This window comes from Syngnathus scovelli, chromosome 9 (assembly GCF_024217435.2).
Source record: "Syngnathus scovelli strain Florida chromosome 9, RoL_Ssco_1.2, whole genome shotgun sequence".
NCBI lineage: Eukaryota > Metazoa > Chordata > Actinopteri > Syngnathiformes > Syngnathidae > Syngnathus > Syngnathus scovelli.
In genome coordinates this window covers 3,151,009-3,164,645 of record NC_090855.1, presented here as the reverse complement: position 1 = coordinate 3,164,645, position 13,637 = coordinate 3,151,009, and the positions used below count along the sequence as shown (strand labels likewise).

The 13,637-nt window shown below is 41.7% G+C and overlaps 4 protein-coding genes across 4 annotated transcripts; 3 read left to right on the top strand and 1 right to left on the bottom strand.

Moving 5' to 3' along the window:
• Nucleotides 1–118: 118 nt before the first annotated feature.
• nmt2 (N-myristoyltransferase 2) lies at nucleotides 119–5,872 on the top strand. Its single transcript, XM_049730968.2, has 12 exons — nucleotides 119–338; nucleotides 696–813; nucleotides 1,370–1,511; nucleotides 1,889–2,007; nucleotides 2,090–2,181; nucleotides 2,257–2,373; nucleotides 2,446–2,616; nucleotides 2,679–2,787; nucleotides 2,860–3,030; nucleotides 3,497–3,664; nucleotides 3,755–3,892; nucleotides 3,979–5,872. The coding sequence occupies exons 1-12, from the start codon at nucleotides 226–228 to the stop codon at nucleotides 3,997–3,999; spliced, it is 1,479 nt and encodes a 492-aa protein (XP_049586925.1). The 5' UTR covers nucleotides 119–225; the 3' UTR covers nucleotides 4,000–5,872.
• rpp38 (ribonuclease P/MRP 38 subunit) lies at nucleotides 5,695–7,124 on the bottom strand. Its single transcript, XM_049731015.1, has 2 exons — nucleotides 6,988–7,124; nucleotides 5,695–6,696 (listed from the first exon to the last, which is right to left on the bottom strand). Exon 2 carries the CDS (start codon nucleotides 6,686–6,688, stop codon nucleotides 5,918–5,920), a length of 771 nt encoding a protein of 256 aa, XP_049586972.1. The 5' UTR covers nucleotides 6,689–6,696; nucleotides 6,988–7,124; the 3' UTR covers nucleotides 5,695–5,917.
• Nucleotides 7,125–7,511: 387 nt separating this feature from the next.
• On the top strand, nucleotides 7,512–9,005 carry acbd7 (acyl-CoA binding domain containing 7). Its single transcript, XM_049731060.2, has 4 exons — nucleotides 7,512–7,689; nucleotides 8,215–8,332; nucleotides 8,487–8,549; nucleotides 8,631–9,005. The coding sequence occupies exons 1-4, from the start codon at nucleotides 7,678–7,680 to the stop codon at nucleotides 8,699–8,701; spliced, it is 264 nt and encodes an 87-aa protein (XP_049587017.1). The 5' UTR covers nucleotides 7,512–7,677; the 3' UTR covers nucleotides 8,702–9,005.
• Nucleotides 9,006–9,356: 351 nt separating this feature from the next.
• crot (carnitine O-octanoyltransferase) lies at nucleotides 9,357–13,616 on the top strand. The gene is made up of 17 exons (XM_049730926.1): nucleotides 9,357–9,488; nucleotides 9,912–10,038; nucleotides 10,150–10,274; nucleotides 10,348–10,529; nucleotides 10,599–10,723; nucleotides 10,785–10,893; nucleotides 10,972–11,065; nucleotides 11,401–11,526; nucleotides 11,600–11,701; nucleotides 11,768–11,851; nucleotides 11,948–12,055; nucleotides 12,191–12,321; nucleotides 12,405–12,528; nucleotides 12,593–12,671; nucleotides 12,733–12,826; nucleotides 12,887–13,006; nucleotides 13,088–13,616. Exons 2-17 carry the CDS (start codon nucleotides 9,930–9,932, stop codon nucleotides 13,206–13,208), a joined length of 1,833 nt encoding a protein of 610 aa, XP_049586883.1. The 5' UTR covers nucleotides 9,357–9,488; nucleotides 9,912–9,929; the 3' UTR covers nucleotides 13,209–13,616.
• Nucleotides 13,617–13,637: the final 21 nt, after the last annotated feature.

Here is a 13,637-nt window from a genome sequence, read left to right as displayed (position 1 = left end):
AATGAACCAAGGGTACCTAATATTGCGACCTGCCCGCATGAAGCAACGGACGTCACAGATTTTTTGTTTTTTGTACTACTGCCGTTTGATTGCAAGGTGGCGCTGTTTCCCCACTCGTCGATTTTCTTTTGTTTTTCCGGTGAGTAGCCGCTAGCCGGGATCTCTAGCAGACAGCGCTCCGGCAGTTTTTTCCACATTTTTTTCTTTTTTTTTTTTAACATCTTAATGATGGCGGAGGACAGTGAGTCCGCCGCTAGCCAGCAGAGCTTGGAGCTAGACGACCAGGATACTTGCGGGATAGACGGCGATAACGAGGAGGAGAACGAGAACGCGCAAGGGTGCGGACGGCCTGTCGTGCATCACACAGTTTATACGCGTGTGTATGTTTGGATGTGCTCGGTGGCTAATGTAGTTAGCCGATACAAACAAAACCACACTCTACCTTTTTAATTAGCAACGTTGCTAAAGCTTGTGCTTTAATACAGTCACGACGCCGCTCATTTCAAATACTTTATTATTCACGACCCAAAATGTTGTCTTGACTTTAGTGGAAGGATGTCAGGCAAACCGTTAGCAAGCTAGCGCAGCTGTCATTCGTTGCTATGGCAGCTAACGTTAGCCTCCTTGCCAACCTCAGTGTGTTACTATTTCAAGTCTGTTTCTTTAAAATGTGATTTTTATCCGCGTGTCTGCAGGAGTCCCGGTGGGGAATTGGGAGCCAAGAGAAAAAAGAAGAAGCAGAAGAGGAAGAAAGAAAAGCCAAGCTCTGGAGGAGCCAAGTCGGACTCTGCCTCTGACTCACAGGAGATCAGGGTGAGTGGTCCATCCATGCAGGATCGAGACCATTTTAAATTATTTTAAATTATTTTAAATGTCTTTACGTTCTCCAAAGTTCTCACGCATAAGCAGGAGTATCTTAAATAAGGCATGAGATGAAATTACTTTTTAATTGTTTTTTTTATACCTCATTGTGTGCTCTACACCTTAACTAAAAGCACTCAAAAAGATTCAGAAGCATAATGGCAGGCTTAAGAGACACTTCTCAAGTCTGTTCACGAAATGTTGGTCAATGACAAACCCTAGCTGAGTCAACAAAAACAGGAAGTACAGTCCCACCAAAAAATACTATTAATAGCATTGTAATATGTTTAGTCATCTACATGTTTGTCATCTCCAACTACACTCACACTTACTAGGCAGAAATACTTGAAGACAACCTGAATCTGTCATGGTCCTCCTCGCATTCTTCTCCTCTGACCACCATGATTCTCTCAGAATTATTGTTATGATGTTGGTCCAAATACTTTTTCTTGACATGTGTTGATATCACCGCAGATTTGATTTGAATGAATCTATTGTCACTCTCCAGAATCCTGGCTTGCCCATCCAGAAGCTGCAGGACATCCAAAGAGCTATGGAGCTGCTGTCCTGTCAAGGCCCAGCGAAGAGCATTGATGAGGCAGCCAAGCACAAGTACCAGTTCTGGGACACACAGCCGGTGCCCAAGTTAAGTAAGTTCACAATGATCTCACTACGTTAACGACTGGAAAATGGAGTAGGAGGCAACGATTGGGCGTTCAACCAACATATGATATGATGTTTCTTCAAACAGGTTTTATCATTTTTGAGCATGAAATAACTGAGTGAGCTTGAAAGTCAAGCTGCATCATCTTTTTCCTCTTAGCGCCCTCTACTGGTTTTACCTTGACACTGCCACTCTATGCCAAAAAACTAATCCAGCAATTACAAGGAGCAGCGTGGGTGAGCTCCCAAGTAATGTGGTTTCCATGACGACAAGACAAATATATTGGTGTTTTGCACCAGGAGCTATAATTCAAACTGGATTATAAAATTTGGCAATACCAAGAGAGTTGTGCTGTGCGTGCAGATGAGGTGGTGACGAGTCACGGCCCCATCGAGGCCGACAAAGAAAATATCCGACAGGAGCCATATTCCTTACCTCAAGGTTTCATGTGGGACACTCTGGATCTCAGCAATGCAGATGTTGTGAGTAGAGCCAATGTCTAAAGTACAAAAGTGGCCCTGTTAGCAGGCCGTGACATCATGAGGTGGTGTTTTTGTTTTTCAGCTGAAGGAGCTCTACACGTTGTTAAACGAGAACTACGTAGAGGATGACGAAAACATGTTCAGATTCGATTACTCGCCAAAATTCCTCAAATGGTAAGTCCATGGGTTGGAATTAGAAAAAGGCAAAATTATTTTTAATAAGCATGGAATTGTGTTCTTCCTCCTCAGGGCTTTACGCCCGCCTGGTTGGTTACCTCAGTGGCATTGCGGAGTGAGAGTCACCTCAAATAAAAAACTTGTCGGCTTCATCAGTGCCATCCCGGCAGATATCCGCATTTATGACACGTGAGTTTTCATCGCACGTACACACCGGCGGTGATATTAGAAATCCTCCGATCCTCAAACGTGCATCTCTAGGTTGAAGAGGATGGTGGAAATCAACTTCCTGTGTGTCCATAAGAAGCTACGTTCAAAGCGTGTGGCGCCGGTGCTCATCAGAGAGATCACGCGGCGGGTCAACCTGGAAGGAATTTTTCAGGCGGTCTACACGGCAGGCGTCGTGCTGCCTAAACCAGTTTCCACGTGCAGGTGAGCTTTCACACCCTCGGACGAGCCCGAAATAGTTTTTCATTTGTCGTGTTCATGTGCAGGTATTGGCATCGTTCTTTGAACCCCAGAAAGCTCGTGGAAGTCAAGTTCTCCCACCTGAGCAGAAACATGACCCTGCAAAGAACCATGAAACTCTACAGACTACCAGATGTAAAGGCAGCGTCTCTTATTTCAAGGCGTGCCCCCCTTCGGGTGATTGCTCATTGTCTCTTCCCGCCGCAGAACACCAAGACAGCAGGACTGCGGCCGATGGAGCGGCGCGACATCCGGCAGGTGACCGACCTGCTGCAGAAGTACCTTCGACGCTTCCAGCTGGCGCCGTCCATGAGCGAGGAGGAGGTGGCTCACTGGCTCCTCCCGCAGGAAAACATCATCGACACATACGTCGTCGAGGTATCGCTACAACGCGCTCACCTGTGGAAAAGAGAATTTACAATGGGTGTCAAAAGTCTACACACCCCTGTTTTGAAGAGGGTGTGCACACTTATGCAACCACATTATTACTCCCCCAAAAAATTTTGTGGAATGATTCAACGCTATCTTATATTTATTTCACCAAATCCTGGAATTTGAAGACAGTTTTTATACCCGCTGTAACAATATCCAACTTTAGCTCCATGTGCTAATTATTTATTCAGCATTTTTAGTAACATGTACGCTGGCTTCTATGAGGACAAAGGGCGCACTTGTACTTGACTTAAGCAGGAAGGATATCGAGTAAATGCTCAGACAGCTTTACGATAAAGCCGTTTGAGTGCACCCGTGTTCATTCATAATTCAACGCTCTAACAGGATACTATATGCAATGATATCGATGCCTTTGTCCGCCATCTTGAAAACCTGCCGCGGTGTCCCGCAGGGTGCCGGTGGCGTCTTGACCGACTTTGCTAGTTTCTACACTCTACCCTCCACGGTGATGCATCACCCCCTACATCGGAGCTTGAAGGCCGCATACTCCTTTTACAATGTTCACACGCAAACGCCGCTACTGGACTTAATGAATGACGCTCTGATCCTCGCCAAACTGGTAAATCTCAAATGAATGAAAAAAGCAGCTCGGCTAATGCCACTGCGCCCCAATAAGCAATTTTTTTTTTTCTTCTTCTTCCCGTAACAGAAAGGCTTCGACGTGTTCAACGCCTTGGATCTAATGGAGAACAAAGTTTTTCTGGAAAAGCTCAAGTTTGGTATCGGAGATGGAAATCTGCAGTATTACCTCTATAACTGGAAATGTCCCTCTATGGACGCTGATAAGGTCAGTAAACAGGATTTGATTTGATTTTCAACTTTTAAACCCCAAATTCTGAAAATCTAAGCAAAAAAAATTTAATTCTGTTTCAGGTCGGCCTGGTCCTTCAGTAGCCTCGTCCGTGCCTTCACGGCAGCTACTCAACACAAACAAGGACATGAGGTCTGGCAATTTCATTCACCCCCGAGCCAGATCACTTTATTCCTTTTTTCCTCCCCGGTGCATTTTTTCAGCTCATTCGGCGGTGGAAAAAAAAAAACAAAAAAAACGGAATTCTCAACATTCTGAATGTGAACGTCATGTTATGCCTGAGACGTACGCTCACATTCGAAACAAACCAGTGTGGCATGCACGGAGATCACCGGCATGCCCTCATGTGACAAATAATAAGCAAATATTTTTTTTTGGGGGGGGGGGGGGGGGGGTATGTTGTCCCTCAGTATATTGCACCTCACCAATAGAGGGCTGTTCCTGCAGTTTATATCATTCCTCTGCTGGGTACTTTGTTATTTTGCGCGTGGTACATACACACTGTCATAAAGCCAACTGGTGCATTGACTTTTTTTTTTTTTTTTTTTTTCAATGAAGTATCAAGTTACCTGTACAGCATGATGCCATGCACTCAGTTTAGGTATTATTTTCTTTTTGTAATGAAGAATGTATTACATCAATGAAGCACAATGTTTCAGTTTTGAAAAGGTGCTCAACTGCTTTGGTATTTGGAATTGTCAAAGTGAGCTGCTACCATGTTACAAGGCCGCTGGGGTTTAAATAGCCGAGGCTCACGAGAACATTCAGAAGGAGAAATAAATAAATGCTCAGAACACGCACGACTCAGAAAAAGTTTGGGATATATTGAGTGGTCAAATTTACAAATGAGTTAAATGTGCGGAGTGTACAAAAATAAGCTTTTAGTAGCTCCCTCGGAGAGGGAAAAGAAAAAATTTCTGCCGGATTCAAACTTCATTTCAACCCCGATCAGCATGTGGGCGATTAAATCCACAAAAACGAAAAGGTCATAAGTGACAGAAGGCGTAGAGAGAGAACCAATCGTCAACAAAACAGCAAATTCTCGTCTTCCTGTTGAGAGTCTTACGAAGAAAAGAGCATTTAGTTGTTCCATCACAGAATAAGCTGCTTGAAAGCATTTCTTGTTTTCCTTTTGTCATTTCATATGTAAAAAAAAAAAAAAAAATGTTGTTAATCAACTTCCCTATCCGATGATCATTCCTTCCAGAGAGAATTATTTGTGTTGTGCCGGGATAATGAGGCGACATATATTTGATATTTTGGGGGGGTTCCCATGTTTTTGATGTCTTCACCCCTGTACATTTTATTAGCTTTCTACTCATACCATGTCTGAGACAAATCTACTGTATTTTTATTTTTATTGTTAGTTGTAGTCATCCAGGAAATTGCATGGGGAAAATCTCCATTTTATGATTGGCCTTGTGAGTTTTCCTTCCTGTAGGGCAATCGGAGAACTCCTATAATTTGCTTGCTCTTGCTGTTTATGTTAAAGTGAGCTTCCTCTGTTGTTCCAGTCTCAATTTGGAGATGTTCTTTTTGCGTAATTAAAACCTTGAGTTACATACAGCTAAACGTTTTCCACAGACGGACGCTAATCGTGTCGTCCTCCTTCAAAAGTGTGAATGTTGCGCATGTTGCTGCAGTGATTGTCGTATTGTTACCGACCACGCCCTTTCACAACTCCGGCCGTGAGAAACCTGCCTTATTTTAAATATTTTGCCCCCCCCCCCCCCCTCCCAATGGAGTTTGACATTACAGAGTACACAAACACATACAGCTTTATCAAAGTGAAGAACAATAATTTTATTCAAATCCATTATGAGCTGTGAAAAAGGCTAACAGAACTTGTACCAGCATCATTGTAGACTACATGACGTCATGCAAATCATCTGTTTCAACAAACACCGCCTATACCAGCATGGATATTTGAATAAATTCACATGACAAAATTAACAAGGCTTAGACTTTTTCCATGTTTTGCTTTTTGGGGGAAAACTGTTGTTACTTGGCTTGCATATTTTTCCGCTTTCTTTTGATCTTGCCTTTTTTGGCAACTATTTTTTTCACTTGGAAAGGCTCCAGTTTCCTTTTCTGGCCCGCCTTCTGTTCATCTTTCTTTTTTGTTGTGTCATTGTGCTGCAATTTGATACCAGGTGATGTACTTTGTAGCCAAGGAACATCCAGCGAGGGCACCTTGGGTATGATGGCTTCCACTGCGTCAGCGAACGCCTCTGCTTTGTTGCTGCCAGCGCGGTTCCTGAACCCCAATGCGAGGACGCTCTTGAGACCCAGTGGCTCGGCCATGCTCTCGCTCAACCGCGGAACCTGGCAGGCGGGGACGCCTCTGCTGGCACTCAGCGCTATTAGGTGGCTGGTCATGTGCTTGGGTTTGACAGACTTGCACACCAGAACCAGCTTGAGTTGGTTCCTCTCCAGAGCTTTGGTGACCTCGTTGATGCCCAGGGCAAGTTGTCGCCTTATGGTAACATCTGTCCAGCCACCTTTGGGTGAATCCGCCATTTTATTTGTGTCCATATCTGTAGATGAGGTATCCGGACCTCTTTTTCTTTTCCTCCATGGCCGAAACACCTTCACTTCCTTCTTCTCAAGCCCCAAGGAAATAAGTTTGTCTTTCAAGGTTGTCAGGATAAAATGCATGTCATTTTGTGGAAGTGGGCTCCAGTTGAGCGGAAACGGGGTTGTGAACACAGTTTTGACCCGGATGGGCTTTTTGCTAGCCTTTTTCCCACCACTTATCTTTGGAGTTTCCATTTATGTCACTAGAATAAAAAAAAAATGAAGAGAAAGAATTAGTCACTTCTCCTGAATTTAAAATCAGCACTGAGCAGTACAGAAGAAGAAATCTTGTTTTAAGAAAAGGAAAAAATATTGTATGGAGGAAAGTAAAGTTAAAAATGGGAAGGTAGAAACTATAAAAATGCCTGGGAAAATTGTTTTTGAAAAATATACACAACAAAATACCTACTTTTATCCTGCACAAGAACATCCAAGTGTTACGTCGACAACAACAACCAAAAACCCAACAATCAAAAACAATATCAGTATTTTACCTGAATCTTGCCGCACAAAAGTGTACAATTCCTCTTTATATTTCCAATTCAAATTATTGTGAATTGCAACATATTTTGTTCAATACACATGCGCTAACGACAGGGCGCAGCCATCTTGTTTTAAAAAAAAAGGACACAACTTTATTTAAAAGGAAGCGTTGAACAATGCTTACGTTCGTTAAAGAGACAGGACTGTAAACGGTATGAGCAAAATTATTTTAAATAAAATAAATCACTAACGAATATTTTATTACATACTTCCAAAACTATTGCCTTTCAGTGTGGGGCAATTTTATTTTGAGAAATTACAAGCATTTGTCAGTTAATTTGGAAACACAGAGAATGTGTTCTCTCAATCCTTCCATTATACTTGTCGTTATTATTTCATTTTATTAAAAATTTTCCTGAATTGATTTTAAAACATACACAAAAAATCTCTTTTGTACGACCCCGCAATGTTGCGTGTTTCTAGGGATACGCGAGTGAACCGTTGTATTATGTACGCATGCGCACACGTCCAGTCCCGCCCCCTCCTTCAACCCTCGTCCGATCGACATTCTGCCATCGAACCGTTGTTTTTTGCGGCGTCACTCATCAGACGACCAAGCCCCTCTTAAAATAAGGACAACAGGCCTTGAACTGCGCATTTAAAATAACCAAACCGGAGCCCCTGCAAAACCTTCATCAAAAATGACTTCAGTGGTAATATCTTCATGCTTCTTCTTGACCTTTCATAATCGTTTTCATCATCCATGCCGATTTTGATCACATGCTCACACGCTGTCTATCTTCACTGACGTGCTCACTTTCTTTCATGTTTTAAGAACATACTACTGGATGGAACCTCGATTCTACTGTAAATGTTTTACCCGTCCGTTCTGACCAATATGGTGCAAGGTTGGAGAAACAACATTTGATATGCGAAGATATCAGGGGTTCCCAAACTTTGGCTCTGGGCTTAACTTGGTTCTTATTGACCCATTTGATCTTGCAAAAGTTTGGGGAACCCCACTTCATACGTTTGGAATTGTCTGTCCAGCTTAGTTCCTTTGTGGAGTAGAAGTAGGAACAAAAGCACCAGTCTTCCATAAAAGCCTATTGTTTAGCCCCTTGTGCTGTTCTAATAGGTTACCAAGTTTACGTACGGTACTAAATGTGCTCATTACTTTGCCCAGAGTTGTTAGCGGTTAATAATCAATCGGGGTGTCTCTTTCTTATCACCTGCAGGCAGAGTTTGAGAAGGCGGCGGAAGATGTGAAGGTTTTGAAGACGAGGCCGTCGGACCAGGAGTTGCTTGACCTCTATGGACTGTATAAACAGTCAACTGTCGGAGACATCAACACAGGTATGACAAGTGACATCTGTAATTTATCATACCATTTCCATCATCGCGGTTTTGTGAAATAAAACGGAGTATGGGAACCCCACTGAAAAAAATTCTAGCTACGGCCCTGCATTTATTATTTTTTACGAACACGTTGCGATTTCACGTTTTCCAGATAGGCCGGGGATGTTGGACTTTAAAGGGAAAGCCAAGTGGGATGCGTGGAACTCCAGGAAAGGTAAATCAAAATATTTCAAGATGAAATATCACAACTTTGTTTTTTTTTTAACCTATCTTTTATATTCCTTTGTTCTCTCAGGAATGACCAAGGATGCCGCCATGTCTGCCTACGTCGCACTCGCGAAAGAACTCATCAGCAAACTGGGTTAATAGAAGGGAATGTTGGCATGCTGTACTAAAGGGCTAAACAAGACTCCCATCATGAAGTATACTCATAACAATAATGCAAATGTTTAAACGGTTCTTTTTTTTTAATGGCTTCAAAGTTGAGTTGAGCCAAAATTCTTTAATGTGAATGTGTAGGATACCAATTTATGTTTGCTTATGTGTGATGATAACCTGCTAACGTACAGTATCTCAATGGTTAATCCAACTTTTAATAATTAGAACAGAATGGCTGAAATATCATGATATAAATGTTCACACTTAAAAATAAAACTTTTGCACTGTCTTACGCATTTGTTGGTCATTTTTTGTTGAATTTGTAATACTAGTATATATTAGTTACTGCACTACATATTTTTTTGTTTGGGTGGAATTAAAATTCTACATATTATATATAATAGATTTTTGAATCAGAAGTAAATTATTTAAGCATATATGCATTTACATTTACAACCCCACTGTCGGACTGCTAACGTGATTCTATTCAGATAATATATATTAAATAAAAAAAATGAATAATAGTAATAATAATACAAATTAAAGGATTATTTTGTATGAAATGAATAAATCTGGAATGAACAGCATTGTCCCCATATCGCCTGGCTGCACTCGGTGCTTTGTGAAATGTAGGTCAAGTGCCACTGAGTTGCGCATGCGCAAAATTCCCTTCCGGGCTGCTCGTAGGGTACTCGGTTAAAGGTGACCAGCGGGAATACTCAATACTAACCCAAACTCACGACCCAAGTAATTTTGTTTTTCGAGGAGCCTGGAGGTAAGTTGATTTTTACATTTTGCATACGAAGCACCGTGAGCGATACAAATGCAAATCATGGAAACAAGTTGTAGAAGTCAAACAGTCAGCTAGTTTGACTAGTTCAACTCTTGCACTTTGTATACAATAATGCAAATGCATTTTTATTGTCGACGTGTCTTTTGGAAGTTGGCCAATGACTAAACAATATAAACGTAAGCATATTTAAGTGTATGCACTTACAAATTAAATCTCTCTATATTTCCATCTACCGACTACTCCATAAATTATTCATCATTATATATTATCATATTAGTCTATCCATCATTTGTCAATTCCTGTGTTCAATATTTCCATTCTTCTATCCATCTTTGTTTCTTTCTGTCTTTTTACTTCCTTTCCATCATGTGATCTAAAGTGTTTGCCCATGTGTACCTTTTGCAGAGTGAATAATAATAAAAAATGGCTAATCAGTTGCCAGAGCATGAGAGGACCTTCCAGTACCAAAACACTTTGCCTGCGCTACCTGTCCCGACGCTAGAGGGCAGCCTCTCCAAGTATTTAGATGCAGGTACTTGTTTATACAACCTTGCTTTTGTAATTATGTGCCGATATAAGCTTCAAGTCAAATCTGTCAAGTCTTGAAAAACCCGCCCTGAATTTTCCTTTTGTCTGCCATCAGTACGTCCATTTGCATCCGACGAGGAATTTAAAGCCACAGTAGATATTGTACGGACATTCCAAGAAGGTATTGGAAAGGAGCTGCATCACAAACTCCTCCAGAGAGCCGAGACCAGGAGGAACTGGGTTGGTTGCATTTTCGTAGATAATGCTACAAAACGTTTAATGCTGAATTTGAAATTTATTTGAATTCCTCCAGTTGGAAGAATGGTGGTTAGATGCCGCATACCTGGAAGTACGCATCCCATCTCAGCTTCACGTGAACTTCGCTGGTCCTGCTCCTTATTTAGAGCACTGCTGGCCCCCCGCCGAAGGAACTCAACTCGAGAGGGCCAGTATTAACGTCTGGCACACGCTACAATATTGGGATCTCATTTACAAGTAGGATACACATGCAAATAAATTAATTTATGAAATTATGCTAAACGTTGGCGGTGTGTGGGACTTTAGGGAGAAGATGCCCCCTCATAAAGCTGGTAAGATGGTGTTGGATATGGACCAATTCAGAATGCTCTTCTGTACTTGCAAAGTACCTGGCGTTAAGAAGGACACCATCCATAATTATTTCAGAACAGGTACGGTGTGTCCCAATTTTTTATTTTTTTATGAGGATTTTAATCGTTGTTTTTGTCACAGAGCGAGAGGGGCATTGCCCGTCCCACCTGGTTGTGATGTGTCGTGGACGTATTTTCACTTTTGATGCACTTTGTAATGGTGAAATGCTCACACCACCAGAACTCTTCAGGTAATAGCTTCTCCCAAAAAGAATTTAGATAATAATTCAGAGAACCAAAATTAGAATTGTTTGGATTCTCTCGGGCAGGCAGCTGAGCTATGTGAAAGAGTCCTGCGTGGGACGGCCAGATGGTGATGGTGTTGCTGCCCTGACCTCCGATGAAAGGACTCGATGGGCAAAGGTTTGGAGACTCACGGGTCATATATTTAAAAAAAAGTGATAAATGTAGATCCATAATAATAATAAACTTGTTTTTGATTAATACCCTATTAACATAATACATTTTTTTTCCATTTTCTGGTGATGCAATAAGGTTTATTGGTGTGCGTCATACTGCCACCTAGAGCTTGGGAGTAGATTTGCATGTTTTTTACATATGCATTAAGATGGACTTTTTTATAACATGTACTCTTCAATTATGGCTTTATTTGATGTGCAAGTGTACCTAATGAAGTGTCCAGGTTATTTTTTCATCACTGAGTGTGAATTTAAGACGTTACTAAATTGTTTCTGCAGGCCAGGGAGCATCTCATTAGTATTGATCCTCACAATGAAAGCATCCTGGAGACCATCCAGAGCAGCCTCTTCTTAATATCCCTCGACGACACCTTGCCATACTCTTCTGCAGAGAATTACACAAATGTACAGACCCATTATTCCAAATATTTGTTCTTGTTTGATTTTATTGTTAAAAAAAAAATGATTCTAAATGCAGGTTGCATTGGAAGCACTTACAGGAGACCCCACTATTCGTTGGGGGGACAAATCCTACAACTCCCTGGTGTTCGCCGACGGTACTTTTGGATCCAATTGTGATGTGAGTATTATACATTTAAGAAGCTAATATGAACAGATCAAGAAAACAGTTTTGGTTTTTTGGCAGCATGCACCGTATGATGCAATGGTCATGGTGTCCATGTGTTGGTATGTTGATCAGCAGCTTAAAGCTACAGAAGGCAAATGGAAGGTAGGACTATTTTTATTGAAATACAAATACACCAAAATAGCTTTTATTGCTTATGACAACATTTTTTTTTTTTTTTAAACGTGTGACCGCCTTCAGGGGTCAAACAGAGTTCGACCCATGCCTTTACCTGAGGAGCTCGTTTTTACCGTGGATCAAAAAGTTCTGGATGACATTAGCCACGCCAAACAGCAATATGTAGAGAAGGTGAGTAGATGGTAATTAGTGGTGGCGATTGGAGCGGAATAATTACGTCTGGTATTTTAAAGCATAGGTAGTAGTCAGAATTAAATTTTTCTGTTTTGTTTCACCTCTCATGTTTTGTTAACTCTGGCTTTCCAGGCGCAAGATCTCCAAATTGTGTGTCACGCCTTCACGGGTTTTGGGAAATCGGCAATTAAGAAGAAGAATCTCCACCCTGATACCTTCGTTCAGCTGGCCATGCAACTGAGCTACTACCGCCTGCACAAAATGTACTTTTTGATCAAAAGTATAGGAGATATATATTTTTTTTATGAATTCAAATGTGGCCCTTGAGTATCACAAATTCCCTCAGGGCAGGGAGTTGCTATGAGACGGCAACAACTCGCAGGTTCTACCACGGCAGGACAGAAACCATGCGGCCTTGCACCAGCGAGGTGATCAGCTGGTGTCAAGCCATGACGGACCCCGCGTGCGAGGTGACACACACGGAATTTCTGTGACCAGTTTGCGTGACTTGCTAAATCAATATGATGTCATCAGATTCATGACAAGAGGAAAGCCATGCTGCAAGCCTTCAACAAACACAATAAGCTGATGGCAGAAGGTCAAGAGGGCAAAGGTTGGTGTCAAACACATTCTCTGGAATATCTTCTCTTGACTGACCGTCATGTTGTCATCAGGTTTTGACAGACATCTCCTTGGACTCTATCTCATCGCCAAGGAGGCGGGACTTCCCACTCCTGCCCTCTACACTGATCCCCTCTACTCAAAGAGGTAAAACAGATTTTAATTGAAAACATTTCAGCCAATGAGTTTTTTTTTTTGTTCTCGCAGTGGAGGTGGCGGGAACTTTGTGCTGTCCTCCAGTCTGGTGGGCTACACGTCAATCCTCGGTGTTGTCGCTCCTATGGTTCATCACGGCTACGGCTTCTTCTATCGAATCAACGACGACCGGTATCTTCACTGAACCATAATTACTTCCCATGACCATACTTGGAATTTCACATCAATGAGTTGAAATATACTCCTTTTCAGGATCGTCATCTCCGTCTCGGCGTGGAAATCTTGCCGTCAAACAGATGCTACAACATTATTCAACAACTTCTCCAATTCCATGCATGACATGTTCCACCTTGCCACCACTTCTCAGTTATAAATATTCGCTCGCGCCAAGAGATAGAAGAGCATTCCGTTAGGTGCTTCCCGTCACGTCCACTCATCTGCTCTTCTTCTCCAATGCGACTAGTCAAGCGTTTGCTGCAAAGGATGATTCTCTTATTTTTAAATGTAAGTCTTTGTTGAGTATTACTCTGTACTGTTTTAGTTTTGAAGTCATATTTGAAACACTGAAGGCCTCAAACATTAGCCAGGATGATCAATACCTTCACTTACTTAATTGTAAATGGGCATTTATCAGAGGTAAGCTGCTTATTACGAACTATGCATTTTATTTGCACAATAAATTTTTGTAATGTTGCATAATTTTACTGGTACGGTCGGATAAATTATCACTACATGAGTGTAATTGATCAAACTGAATGAATGATTTAATGATTTAAAATAATCTGCCTGTTGTGTTATTGGA

Bases quoted from the DNA above. Each gene is read 5' to 3' on its own strand.
- rpp38 (XM_049731015.1), bottom strand. From the start codon at position 6,688: ATGGAAACTCCAAAGATAAGTGGTGGGAAAAAGGCTAGCAAAAAGCCC.
- acbd7 (XM_049731060.2), top strand. The intron at 8,333-8,486 runs GTATGACAAGTG...CACGTTTTCCAG, and splicing joins TGTCGGAGACATCAACACAG to ATAGGCCGGGGATGTTGGAC. The intron at 8,550-8,630 runs GTAAATCAAAAT...TTGTTCTCTCAG, and splicing joins TGCGTGGAACTCCAGGAAAG to GAATGACCAAGGATGCCGCC.
- crot (XM_049730926.1), top strand. From the start codon at position 9,930: ATGGCTAATCAGTTGCCAGAGCATGAGAGGACCTTCCAGTACCAAAAC. The intron at 10,530-10,598 runs GTAGGATACACA...GTGGGACTTTAG, and splicing joins TATTGGGATCTCATTTACAA to GGAGAAGATGCCCCCTCATA. The intron at 11,066-11,400 runs GTTTGGAGACTC...TTGTTTCTGCAG, and splicing joins AAAGGACTCGATGGGCAAAG to GCCAGGGAGCATCTCATTAG.
- nmt2 (XM_049730968.2), top strand. From the start codon at position 226: ATGATGGCGGAGGACAGTGAGTCCGCCGCTAGCCAGCAGAGCTTGGAG. The intron at 814-1,369 runs GTGAGTGGTCCA...GTCACTCTCCAG, and splicing joins CTGACTCACAGGAGATCAGG to AATCCTGGCTTGCCCATCCA. The intron at 3,665-3,754 runs GTAAATCTCAAA...TTCCCGTAACAG, and splicing joins CTCTGATCCTCGCCAAACTG to AAAGGCTTCGACGTGTTCAA.